General features: G+C 37.0%; 2 protein-coding genes across 2 annotated transcripts; one reads left to right on the forward strand and one right to left on the reverse strand.

Moving 5' to 3' along the window:
• The first annotated feature begins 6,758 nt into the window (after nucleotides 1-6,758).
• Nucleotides 6,759-9,853, forward strand: LOC113767647. Its single transcript, XM_027311806.1, has 3 exons — nucleotides 6,759-7,224; nucleotides 8,692-8,908; nucleotides 9,264-9,853. Exons 1-2 carry the CDS (start codon nucleotides 6,817-6,819, stop codon nucleotides 8,863-8,865), a joined length of 582 nt encoding a protein of 193 aa, XP_027167607.1. The 5' UTR covers nucleotides 6,759-6,816; the 3' UTR covers nucleotides 8,866-8,908; nucleotides 9,264-9,853.
• On the reverse strand, nucleotides 9,345-11,648 carry LOC113767646 (protein YLS3). The gene is made up of 3 exons (XM_027311805.1): nucleotides 10,925-11,648; nucleotides 10,671-10,754; nucleotides 9,345-10,416 (listed from the first exon to the last, which is right to left on the reverse strand). The coding sequence occupies exons 1-3, from the start codon at nucleotides 11,283-11,285 to the stop codon at nucleotides 10,244-10,246; spliced, it is 618 nt and encodes a 205-aa protein (XP_027167606.1). The 5' UTR covers nucleotides 11,286-11,648; the 3' UTR covers nucleotides 9,345-10,243.
• Nucleotides 11,649-11,880: the final 232 nt, after the last annotated feature.

Raw genomic sequence — 11,880 nt, forward strand, 5'->3', positions numbered from 1 at the left:
TTCAAATTTCAGAGTCAAACAAAGTGAACATCTTTTTTTTTTTAATGGAACAATAAAAATAAAGATAAACTCCCAAGTCCCTAATTTTCAAACTTATTGTTGTCAACTATATCAAAGGATTAATTATTGTGGCTGTTAATTACTCCTAAAGAAACTCTAGAAGATTGTGTGTTGAATATATTGGCGGCGAAAATGTTGAAGAATAACAAGAGCAAACTTTTGATATGCGCACAGTTTGGTAAAATCTTAAACCGCTTCTAGACAAAAAAAAAAAAAAATTTCTTTGATTTTATGTCTAATCCAATGTTTGAATAGTAGATTATTTGAAATAATTAGATAACACCTTTTACGATATGAGGTATACGAGATAGAAAAATACATTAAAAAATATATTTATGATGTAAGTAAATAATTTTTGAGAAATAATATTCGCACTCCTTAATTAACCTCTTGCATTCTAATTCACTCACTAAAAATAATTATTATTTACATACACGCCTCCAAAGAGTGCCAATTGGGGATGTGTAGCCAAAAGAACAGTAGAGCGGATGTGGTTCTGAATAGAAATATTTTAGTGACAGTACACATTCCGGATAGAGAGGTACAAACCTACACGAAGCGAGAAAAAGACGTCAGATAAAAAAGAAAAAAAAAATGGAGGAGCCGTGTGAAATCTGAACCCAACTATAGCCGGCTTAGCCGAGTAGTGTAGAGCAAGAGAAGAAGCCTTAGTCCAAAGTGGAGCCGCACTTTTCTCCGAAACCAGTGGGCCCGGGGAAGCGGACTTGAAATGCGGAATTCAAATGCAGTTTAAAATGAGGGACATCTAAAATAGAAGGGACAGGAAAAAGAGGGAAAAGAGAATTAAAATCCAACTAAAGAAAGGAAAAGAAATGAAAAAGGCAAGATGTCCGTGAAACGTGATGGGAGGGGACTTTAAGAATCCGCCAAACACGCGCCTGTCGACATCTTTCCATTTCTAATCCAACCCAATACACCCCCGCAATTATTAAACAAAATTAACAAATCCGCCCCCAGAAATTTAAACAATCTCTCTCTTACCCTACTCACTATATAAATCCTCCTCCATTCCCATTTCATCTCCCTCCTCCCAGCCATCCATCCATCCATCCATCCACTGGGTACAATTTTCTCTCTCTTGCAATTTTCCTGAAATCCTTCCATCTTGACTAAAAGTAAACCCATCCCATCCGCTCCTATTTTTCCTTATCTTTCATCTCAACCAACAGCTCAAACTTTTGGTCTTCTCTCTCTCTCTGGAAATCTCTCACCTCTCCACCTTCCATTTCCCCACTATATAAGCCATCTACACTTCATTTCCCCCCTCACTGCAATCTCAAGTGGACACACCTTTCTCTCTATCAACCAACAAACCAACAATTAGTCATCAGCCCTTTTGATTTCTTGTTTCCAACCCAACCCCAAACACACCCCCCCTCGCCTTTCCCTCTCTCTCCCAAAACCCCTTTTTTTTTTCAACTAGTAGTAATTTTTATTCATCTCTTTTCCTCTCTCTTGTGACTTGGCTCTATGGATTGATTGATTTTCCTTTCCACATCTCATCCACAACTACATTCCCACAATTTATTTGTTTGTCTAAGATCCTCTCCCCAAAACCCATATCTTTAGGTCTTGTTTGTCTCTACAATATTTTTGCATTATATATTGAGGGCTCATTTCTTCTCTCCTCACAGTGTCCAAACTACAAACTCCGCCCCACTTTGTCGTCTGTCTTCCATTATTTTTGTTGGTCCCGCGGTCCTCATTCTGCTCTTAGCCAAACGCGCCTGTAGGAATCTTCTTTCTTTGTGCCGTAGCGAAATGGAAATGGAAGAGTGCGCAGGCGAGAATAAGAGTAGCAAAAAAAGAGCCCGATATGACTCAGGCGAGTTGGAGTCCGACTCACCCGAGTCCAAGCGGGTTCAAGTCGGTACGGATTCAGATCATAACCCACCCGAGTCAGACCGAGTTGGCACGGACAAGAAGCCCGACTCGAACGAGCCCAACAAAAGTCAGCACGACTCAGAGGATAACTCGACCGAGTCTGACCGAGCTGAGAACGAGTTGGACCCTCCCGGGGTGATGCGGTTCCGGGAAGACATTTTGGACATCCTTGATGAACCGGAGATCGCTACGGGGATTCAGGACCTTGATTCGGTCATCAGAAGCTTCGAGGAAGAGATAATCCAGTCATCACCTTCCCTAGTTCACCCACCGGCCGGTGAGTTCAACTCGGATTCCGGCGATTCTCGGCCGGACCTGGGGTACCTCCTGGAAGCCTCCGACGATGAGCTGGGCCTTCCTCCCACCGTCTCCGAGTCCCAAGCCCAGAATCAGCCCATAAACATGCCAGATGGAAATGAGCAAGACGTGGACGGGCTAGGGAACATGGTTGGGTTTGAGCATGAGCTGCCGAATTACGACTCGTTCGAGTTGGGACTCGGTGAGAACAATCACGGTGCCAACGGCAACGGAGATTTCGTGACGGTTGATGGGCTGTTCGATTATTCGGACTTTGGCTGGCGGCCCGAGTCCTTGCCTGCTGTGTAAAAGCTTGGAATATTCGGGCCGGGCTGGAGGGAGGATGTTAGTAGGTGTGGATGGTAGCGTAGGGTGTAAATCTGGTAGATGCCCAAACGAAAAAGGAAACTAGAACAAAAGGATTTGTCAGAAAATTGATACTGAAATTCAATGGATATGTTATGCATGAAAAGCAGAATTTAATTTCTTTTATTAGTTTATTTTTATTGGAAATTTAAGAAAGGAATACCAAATTGAAATAAATTGCTGGATTGTGTCACAGACCGGGCAGCTTTGATTAGTATCATTCACAAAATCTAGAATATTTGTTAGAAGCAAAAATGTCCATATGCATTAACTGAAAAAAAAGCCATCTTTTTAAAAAAAAAAATTTTTTGTCTTCTGGCAATCATAATTTGTAATTTCACGTCTGTCGTTTTTGCTTCCATAGATATTGGCACAGTTGAAATTCAAAAGATAGAAAGGTTTCGCCATATTTTGGGGGAAACTTCCTTAATGGTCCGTCCATTTATGGCAAAAGACAACGGCAAAGCAAAATGACCACCTTACCGTCTTGAGAATCCTATGCCTCAATAGTTTGGCCCGCATGTGCGGTACTTCAGGTGTAGGGTTGCTTCAAATTTGTTGTCATTTATTTTAGGGTGTAATGCAATGGAACCTAACCTACTTACCTTTTGATTTTTTTTTTTTAAGTGGGAGGCCATAAAAATGAAGTTTGGATAGGAGTTTATTTAAATGATTTATTTGAAATAATTACTGTAGTATTTTTTATAATTTAATGTGATATATGTGAGATAAAAAGGTGATTGAAATTTATGAAGTAAATTATTATTATTTTTTTCAAATCATCTCAATCCAAACACACTTGATCAACTCTCTCTTCGGCTTAGTTTAATTGTTTGATTACAAAAAAGTTTGAAAATTTATTGCGGGAGCGTGGTTTATTTTTGAATATCTAATTGCAGTTTTCAAGCTTTTGTAGTAGATTTTTTTCTTTTAAACAGATGAAGATTATGCCTACCAAATCGAGCTTAATATATTAAAAGACACTTCTGGATTTGTTTGGGTTGTAATTTATTTTTTAATTTTTATTTATTTGTATCGTCAACATATTTTTCAATCACCTTTTTATGTCATATATATATCAGAACAAAAAAGTGTATCACAGAATTTTTTTAAAAAATTTATTTCAAATAATCTACTGTCTAAACACACTCACTATTGAAATTTCTATCATCTCATGCCAAGTATGACAGCAATCAATCGAATAACCTGAGAGAGTTTTTAACAAATTTGAGTATTTTCCTTTATGCTTTTCCATTTCTTAAATCTCACGTCTCTATGGCTATTTTTTTTGTTTTTTTAATGCATGGTACTGTGAAACAAGGCGTGATTCATTAGACTACTTGATCTGACATTGTACTGTTCTCTCCAGTATGAAAGAAGGAAAAGAAAGAAAACTACAAAGTAGCTGCAGATTGTCTACATGCATCAATCAAGACTTGAGTCTCCTTCGAAAAAAAAAAGAAGAAAAAAGAAAAGATATTAGCGGGCCTTGGGTCAACATCAGCTGTGTCATCGATGAGGTCCAGCCCACTAGCTTCCGTCGCTTTCACGGAGAGAGAGACAGTAAAAAAGGGTAAAAAGGCAAATTAGACAAAAAAAAAAAAGGGTAACTTCAAATGAGGTGGGTGATCGTTTCCGAAAAAAAAGAAAGAAATGAGGTGGGTGAAATAGTAAATTGACTGAGTTTTTTCTGTGAGCTATTTTTGCATCTTATTGTGTATGGGAATTAGAAGTGTACCATGCAATTATCATGTTAAGGCACTTACTTCCTATTCTCATGTTACAATTAGGAGGGTGCTCTATATTTTTGTCACACTAGGGCACGTAATTTCTATTGTACTTTATATTATGGATTAATCTTTTCTACACTATCACTGTATACATTAACGGGTCTAAATGCATATCATATCATCTCAATTTAAACTTAAACACCAAACTTTTATATATTTGCGTGTATTTAGACTACCTAATGTATGTATCTAAACTGACTAATATATATTGATAATGTATAAAATATTTATTCAGATATTATATGTAGAGGTGTAAAAACAGGTGATTCAGACGGGTTTAGGTGGATCGTAACTGGATAATGAATATAATTGGATTAATCCATTTATACCAATTTAAATAAATGTATACCGATTTATACCCACCCATTTATAAGTCACTTAAAATTCTACTTTATTTTTTCAATTTTTTTTTGCATGTCGTTTGACAAGAAATAACAGTATTTTATTATTATTAGATTAGTAATAAATTCAATTTTATTTGCTTAACACTCTTTAAAAGTTGAGTTAAAATATATAATTATTTTTAAATGAGTATGAATGGGTAAGTTAAGTCAACCCGCTACTTACCATTTAAATGGGTTTAATTGAAAACTCATTTAAACCCATTAAAAATAAATGGACAGGTTATTGGTGTACCTATCAATATAATTAGATTGTAATTGACACCTCTAATTATATGTTACAATTAGGAGTGCAGTCCAATTTGAGTAAGACAAACTTGACAAGGTAAAATTTTAGTATAGACTTTGCATGGTCCGAGTCTTTGTAAAGTCTTGTTACTACGCCACAAATCAAGCCTAGACTTTTCTCACCAAGTTGCTTTACTCGTTAAACTTTCCAAGTAGTTTCCTAATGTTTCTTGAAATAGATCAGCACTCACGAGGGCGATTTTTCAAAAATTCTAGGAGAGTGGTTGGGAAATTTTACGAGAGTCTTGTACGTCAACTTGAAGCAAATTGTGCTACGATAAAGTTTCCTCTCCATTTGTACTGAATAATCATTACCAGAAAAGTCGAATTCGTCTTAGAAAACAACTCAATTATGTACCTTGAAACTCAGAAGTGTAACTTCGGTGTTGACCTGGGGCTCTCTTTTTCCAAGTTTAGAACGTTTATTATTCAGTCCAATTGAGAATGAGCTATGCAACTTCAGTGAACTTACAAATATCGAAGATTCAAGAGGGTCTAGATCAAGACTTTTGACACATGCGAGAACTACGAAACGTATTTTCCAACTCAATTCTGCATATCGTACTTGTCTTGTAGCTAATTCGTCACTCAATCAATGTTAAAAATATCATCTAGCAATCAGCTAGATTCCCCCCCTTCCCCCTCTTCTATTGCTGTAACAAAGATGAATCTTGAAGTCTTGAAGCTACATTGAAGTTGGAAATGCTGTGGCTACATCAAATTTTCTTGTAACTAAGTTGCCCTTTTTTTTTTTTTTGTTAAATGAGTGGGTGGTCTTGAAGTTAAGATTTCATACTTACAGACATTTCCATCTTATCATTCAACCCAACCCTTCTCCTCCTCTGGAATGATTAAACGAGAACAAGCTCTCTATCATATTAAAACTAACGACAAAATATATAACATTTGCAAACATGAATATACAAAGCTGTCAAAAACTAATAAAGTAACGTACGTGAAAGGTTACATATTTACGTTTAAGATTCTTATATGGAAATTTTTATTCAGTAAAAATCATTTTTTTTCTTAAAAATAGGTTGTCACTAAGCTGCTACTTAACGCGTTCAAATGTTAGTAATATAATTTTTGGATACTCTTTTTGGAAAGTTTTCTTGAGTTTTAGGAAGATATTCAATACACATCTCCGAACTACTTTATTATTTCACATATATTGTATCTCAAAAATGCATTATGTTATTTATTTTCTAAAAAAAAAATCCCAAAAAAAGAATACAATCTACACAGTTTAAGCTTTGTTATAATTCATTTCTTTCAGAAACCTAATGATCTCAAAATAGGAAGGCCTATGACCTTGAATGCCCACACCAAGTATTTGTGTAGATCTTAACTTTACTAGTAGACTAAACCCCTTGGCTCTTTAATCTCCCGCGATAATCATAGTAAAAAAAATGTTTCTCTCTTGAATTTATAATTTAAATCAAACAAAAATGTAGAAAAGTATTAATTTTGTGTAACAAAAATCAGTCTTAAAAAGATGAAAACCAAAAAAAATCTATCAAGAGATGCAACGAAATAATGCCAGTCCAATGCAGAGCAATTCCTTGGGTTGATCCAAGGCCCAATGGAGCCCAAAAAAAGAACAACGCAAATGCTGTCGTTTCACCGGTTTAATCTTCTTTGAAAAACAGTTAATTCGTTTTATCCGCTCATATGCTGTCCTCTGCTCAGACTCTCTTAGCCACTCAAAAATGGCACTCAACACTAATCAAATCCTCTACAACACCCCCGCCAGGACGCCATGCACCAACGGCCCTCTCCGCCGTACGATTCTACTACCACCATTGTCATCTCCAAGAACCCATCATCTGACCGTAGTCTCAGCTTCAAAGAAGCTGTCTTCATCAAGAACAGGCAAGTTTGACAGCAAGAAGAGAAGAAGCTCGGTTTCAACTACAGAAGAAGCTGAAGAAGCGCCAAAGCTTAAAGAACTTGATCGGACGGCTGATATTGATGGTAGTGGCTCAACTGTAACCGTTGATGATGGGTTTGTGATGCCGGAGCTTCCTGGTGAAAAGCCTGATTTTTGGGAAGGTCCTCAATGGGATACTCTTGGATTCGTCATCCAGTACTTGTGGGCCTTTGGCATTGTTTTCGCGGTAATTTAGTTGATTCTTTCTTGTCTGTACATTTTTTTTTTGTTAATTTACTCAATTTATGCTCAAATGTTAATTTGATTGGTTCGAGTACTGAACAATCGAAAGTGAGATGAAATTAAGCAAAAGTAATAGATTTACATTAGCACAATTTATTGTACTAGGTGGGTTGGTAACGAGAAAGCTTGATTAAAGTAATGTTTGTTTGGGAGAAAGCTAGCTTTTCTTGTTCATTGTTCTTTCTTGTATTAAAATGGTGGTTGTTCTGTTCAACTCATGACGAGGAAGGGAAGAGATGGTGAGCTGAGGTAGTTGGAAATAGGAAGTTAGGTGGATTCAGTTCTACTTGCTTCAAAAATAAACTCATTCCACCACAGAATGGAAAGGAATACAAAGAAAAACACATCTAAAGGAAAAGCAAGAATATTGTATTTGCCAATAAACTTTTAGGACTATTGTGTTCCCTACATATTGTGCAATATTTGATATTTCTAGTTTTGTTTATGGACGAATAATTTAGCTCCCATATAGTGGGATGCCTAGGTCTCTTTTCTTTTCTTTTTCTTGTTCCAGTTTTTATTGTTAACCCATTTGAGAAAAGATTTTCCCTCCTCGTCAACTGCAGCAACTAAAGAAATGCATCAAGTGGATTAGATTCCTATTAAGTCAGGTCTGTCAATTTATAGCTGCTCTTCAATGATATCACGTTATGGGGATGGAGAATAGAAACCAACTTTGATGAAGTATAGTTAGAAAAAGTTGTCAACGTGGTCATGTTTATAAGGATGCTCAAGAATAAAGACACTGATAGCGAACTAAGGTTACTAATTAGCTGAAAATGGTTTTCGAAGTCATATCCGGGCGCCAAGTTATACAGGTCATGATGTCGCAATTCATGTGCTTGTTTCTCGTGTGATTAGGCAGTTGAAGGAGAAGATGGCCCCCTCAAATTATCACTCTATTGTTCCCTAAGAATGCAGGGATTCTGAGTGGATGTTTCACACTGGCCAAGAAAAAGTTATCCCAGTCAAAGGCCAGGATAGATTCTTTACATTTTGCATGTATCACTACTTCTGATAGTTATTAGCACCATATCCGACTGCTCGTGTGGAAAGACAGCAAAGAGAACAATAAAGCACCCAATATCTTGTCTCTAGAGCCTCGATACAAAACATATAGGATGAACTTCATATAATTATAGAATCTGGAACACAAAAAGATTGCACTCATAGTTTCATAGTACAGTTTCATAATAGTTTCAATGTGAAATTTGGTGAGAAGAATATCGCAAGAGCTCACAGGACCTGGAAAAGCCGTATTACATCTAAAGATAGGGTTGATTCTGGCTTATTTATTAATGGCATCAGTCTTATTGGAGATTCATCTTATACAGGTTTTTCTTCTTGTAGATTTGCACTGCCTAACAAGTTTGAAGGAATTCATGATGAATTTGTCTTCTTTTGTTTGCAGTTAATTGCTTGTGGCATTGCTGTGGCTACATATAATGGGGGAGCAACAGATTTCAAAGACACACCAGCATACAAGGAATCAATCCAATCTAGAGAGCTTTTAGAAGAACCAGAGGCCTCTGGCTCAGATGTTTTTGAGTCTAATCCGACTGAGGAAGCGCCTAGTTTGGAATAACTATTCTGGCTTTGGCTGACATGAAATTGTGATAAATTCTAAGGTATCTTGAATTCTGTGTCTATCTTCTATTTGTTTTCTTTTGGATTACATTGGTATAGAAATGATATGCACTGAAGTTGTGAAACTTAAAGAATTCAGTAGCTTCAATGAGGAAATACACATTATTTCTGCTCCAATTTATACCTGTATGCTGCCTTTGCATCTCTCAGTTCAACTGATCTCAAGGAGTTGCAATGAGATCATGGAAGAAGTTTGTGTTTCAACTGCAAATAGTTGTACATTGCATATTTGGTATCTTCTCTGTCTAATTGCAAGTTTGCCAGATATTGGAGAAAGAGGCATCTTTTTGGTTCACTGAAGAATATTTATTGGTATGGGTATTGTTTCATTGACAGGTCAACAGTTTCTAGCTAAAATTTGGAGTTTTGATGCAATTTCGTAATAACAAAAATAAGCCTATCACACTGTTGGTTATCTGAAGTTCTTGTGAAGCCGAGCCATACCCGATTGAGGGGACTGATAATGACTTCTGCCCTATGTTTTTGGCTGATGAAGCTTAAGCCTCCCACAAAGACTTGATCTTCTCCTGGCCAAAAACCAAAAGATGTGGTTGATTCAATGGCTTGAAAGAAGTATCAGAATTTTAGTTTGTCATCTGAGTGCATAAGGCTAAAAACTACCAATTCAAGCTGAAGGTGCATTTATGCCATAGTCTGTTAATAAACAAGCAGAGTGTTTCTCTTGTGCATACAATGATAGGTGCATCACCAAATCAAGCACCCATATTATTCTCAAGATACATCCTAAACGAGAACATAACATATATTTCAGGTTTGTTGCTGCCAACATTACCTCAGAATTATACATGGTTGCAAACTGTCCTTTATCTAATTTTTCCATCTAGTTGTCCGTCTATCTCTGAACTAGTTGTGCAACTGGTCAGTGATAGCTATTCTGGATTAGTGCCATATCACAAGCTTTAAAAGATCAGTTCTTCTTTCAAGTAATTAAATAGCAACTTTGCTTTGAAAGCTGTTGTATCCAGATCTTTTATTGTTTTGGGACAAATCCAGTTATAAGGGATGACCCTACAGAGAAAAATGCTGTCTGAACCTGGGGCTTCTTTAATATGCAATGTTTTGCTTTCGGTAGTTATACATAGCATGATGGCATAGGAGGTAAGAGCTTCTTTAATGTACAAGATTTTGCAGTTTGATACTTATAAAGAATTTATAGAGCTACAGAATTAAGCTACAACATCAAACTGCTAATAAGTTCCACAACAACAAGCTAATTGAGATTAAACTGTGCTGAACTTATTTTAGCAATGGATATACGACATATAGTAACTAATTACTATGAACTGACCCAAGGCTTAGAATGTAAGAAACATGATATTCCAAGCCTCTAAAGTGTATGTCATCCCAAGCAAGAGCATTTCAGCTATCAATGCAACCACCAAGTGATTTATTGCATTCAAATTTGCTACACTATGCGGGATGGATCCCAGGATGCCAGTCGTTGGCGATACTGTGATCATTGGAGAGGCTGAAATCAAGAAACAAGTTAAGATTGTTAGAGCTTGCGTGTATGACAACAAAGAAACTAAACCCTATCAGAAGTACTAATCTATTTTTGTAAACTTTGATAATTTAGTTAAGCTTTTAACTCAAGTTCTCTGTGATTAATTTCTGGCTGCATCAGTATTTAGCTGGTTCCGGTATTTTAGTTTGATATACTAGCTAGCACACAGATTTAAGTTAGTCTGTAAAGCATACATAAGGCTAGATTAGTTTGCATACCAGCAACAGTAGCATTTGTTTTTGTCCCGAATGAAACTTGAGAAGTTGGTGAACTAGGAGGGAAGGGTACAGCTATGTCTCCAGCTAGACAAGAGCGAAACACAGATAAGTGACATTTGTCAGAAATGCATAAAGGGTTATCTTGCTTCCAAAGCAAAATTTTAAAACTGATGAAGAAAAATCAAAATGTCAAGAAACAATTAGTCATGTTTAGAACCTCGTCCTTTTGGGCATAATGAGATGTTATGTAGTACCTGAACAAGCAGATAAGCCTCCTTGAAGATTACAGAGGACTGGCAACTGAAGGGCTAGTGTTCTATTGATAGGAAAAGCACTTATGGAAGAGTCATTCACCATGAGACAGAGGCAGCTAAGTTCCTGGTTGTAGACTTGTCTGAGGTTGTAGCAACATGTCTGAGGAGGTGATGCCGATGTGCCTTGCACAAATGCTTCACAGGGAGCCAACGACAGCAGGCGAGGCACACATTCGCTAACAGTAGGACCTGTTTGTGAATTTCCAATGGTTTGTGGCTGGACAATTGGTAAGAAGCGAGGGACGAACAACAGAACTAGAGAAGCAGTGACACAAGGAAGCATGAGATGAGAAGCTGCCATTTGTCTATCAAAATTAGGTGAATGAGGCCGATTGTGTTTGATTTTTCTGAGATGGATTTTTCCATGCTGAAGGGGGTTTCATAAATAGATGAACTTGCATTAGTTTAGTATGGGCTGCAGCATGCACGATGCATGTGCTAGTTTGAGTCCATAATCAACAGTCAACACATCTGCTTCATTCTTCTACCTTCAGCATGATCATTCTGGTCTTAGAAAGTTCAAAAATGCAGCATGCATGAGAGGGCCTGCATGTTCTATTGCCTGAATGAAGTCCCACCAGGACAGCGGCTAAGCCAAGCTCATACAAGTAATCGTTCATCAAGGGCTTATGACACAAAGGTTTCCAACTGTGCATGATTTCTAAGCATCGTAATACAGAAAATTTTCTTTCGTTACTGTTGTTGTCCTTGGAGTTAATAAATTCATGAAGCTTAGATGTCTGATCAAACACATATTTATTAAACACCACGTTTAAAGGATTGAAAATTTCTGGATGAACTCACTGAAGACGATTGACTAACGTTACAGATGGAAGTTAAAACATCTTCCTTCTTATTGGACTAATATTGCAAAAAAAAAAAATTGGTGCCACCAA

Source organism: Coffea eugenioides, chromosome 4 (genome assembly GCF_003713205.1).
Source record: "Coffea eugenioides isolate CCC68of chromosome 4, Ceug_1.0, whole genome shotgun sequence".
NCBI classification, from domain to species: Eukaryota; Viridiplantae; Streptophyta; class Magnoliopsida; order Gentianales; family Rubiaceae; genus Coffea; species Coffea eugenioides.

Excerpts from the sequence above, each read along its gene's own strand:
- LOC113767646 (XM_027311805.1), bottom strand. The coding sequence starts at position 11,285 with ATGGCAGCTTCTCATCTCATGCTTCCTTGTGTCACTGCTTCTCTAGTT. Across the intron at positions 10,755-10,924 it reads AGGCTTATCTGCTTGTTCAG|CTGGAGACATAGCTGTACCC; the intron begins GTACTACATAAC and ends GCTCTTGTCTAG. Across the intron at positions 10,417-10,670 it reads AACAAATGCTACTGTTGCTG|CCTCTCCAATGATCACAGTA; the intron begins GTATGCAAACTA and ends TCTTGATTTCAG.
- LOC113767647 (XM_027311806.1), top strand. The coding sequence starts at position 6,817 with ATGGCACTCAACACTAATCAAATCCTCTACAACACCCCCGCCAGGACG. Across the intron at positions 7,225-8,691 it reads CCTTTGGCATTGTTTTCGCG|TTAATTGCTTGTGGCATTGC; the intron begins GTAATTTAGTTG and ends TTTTGTTTGCAG.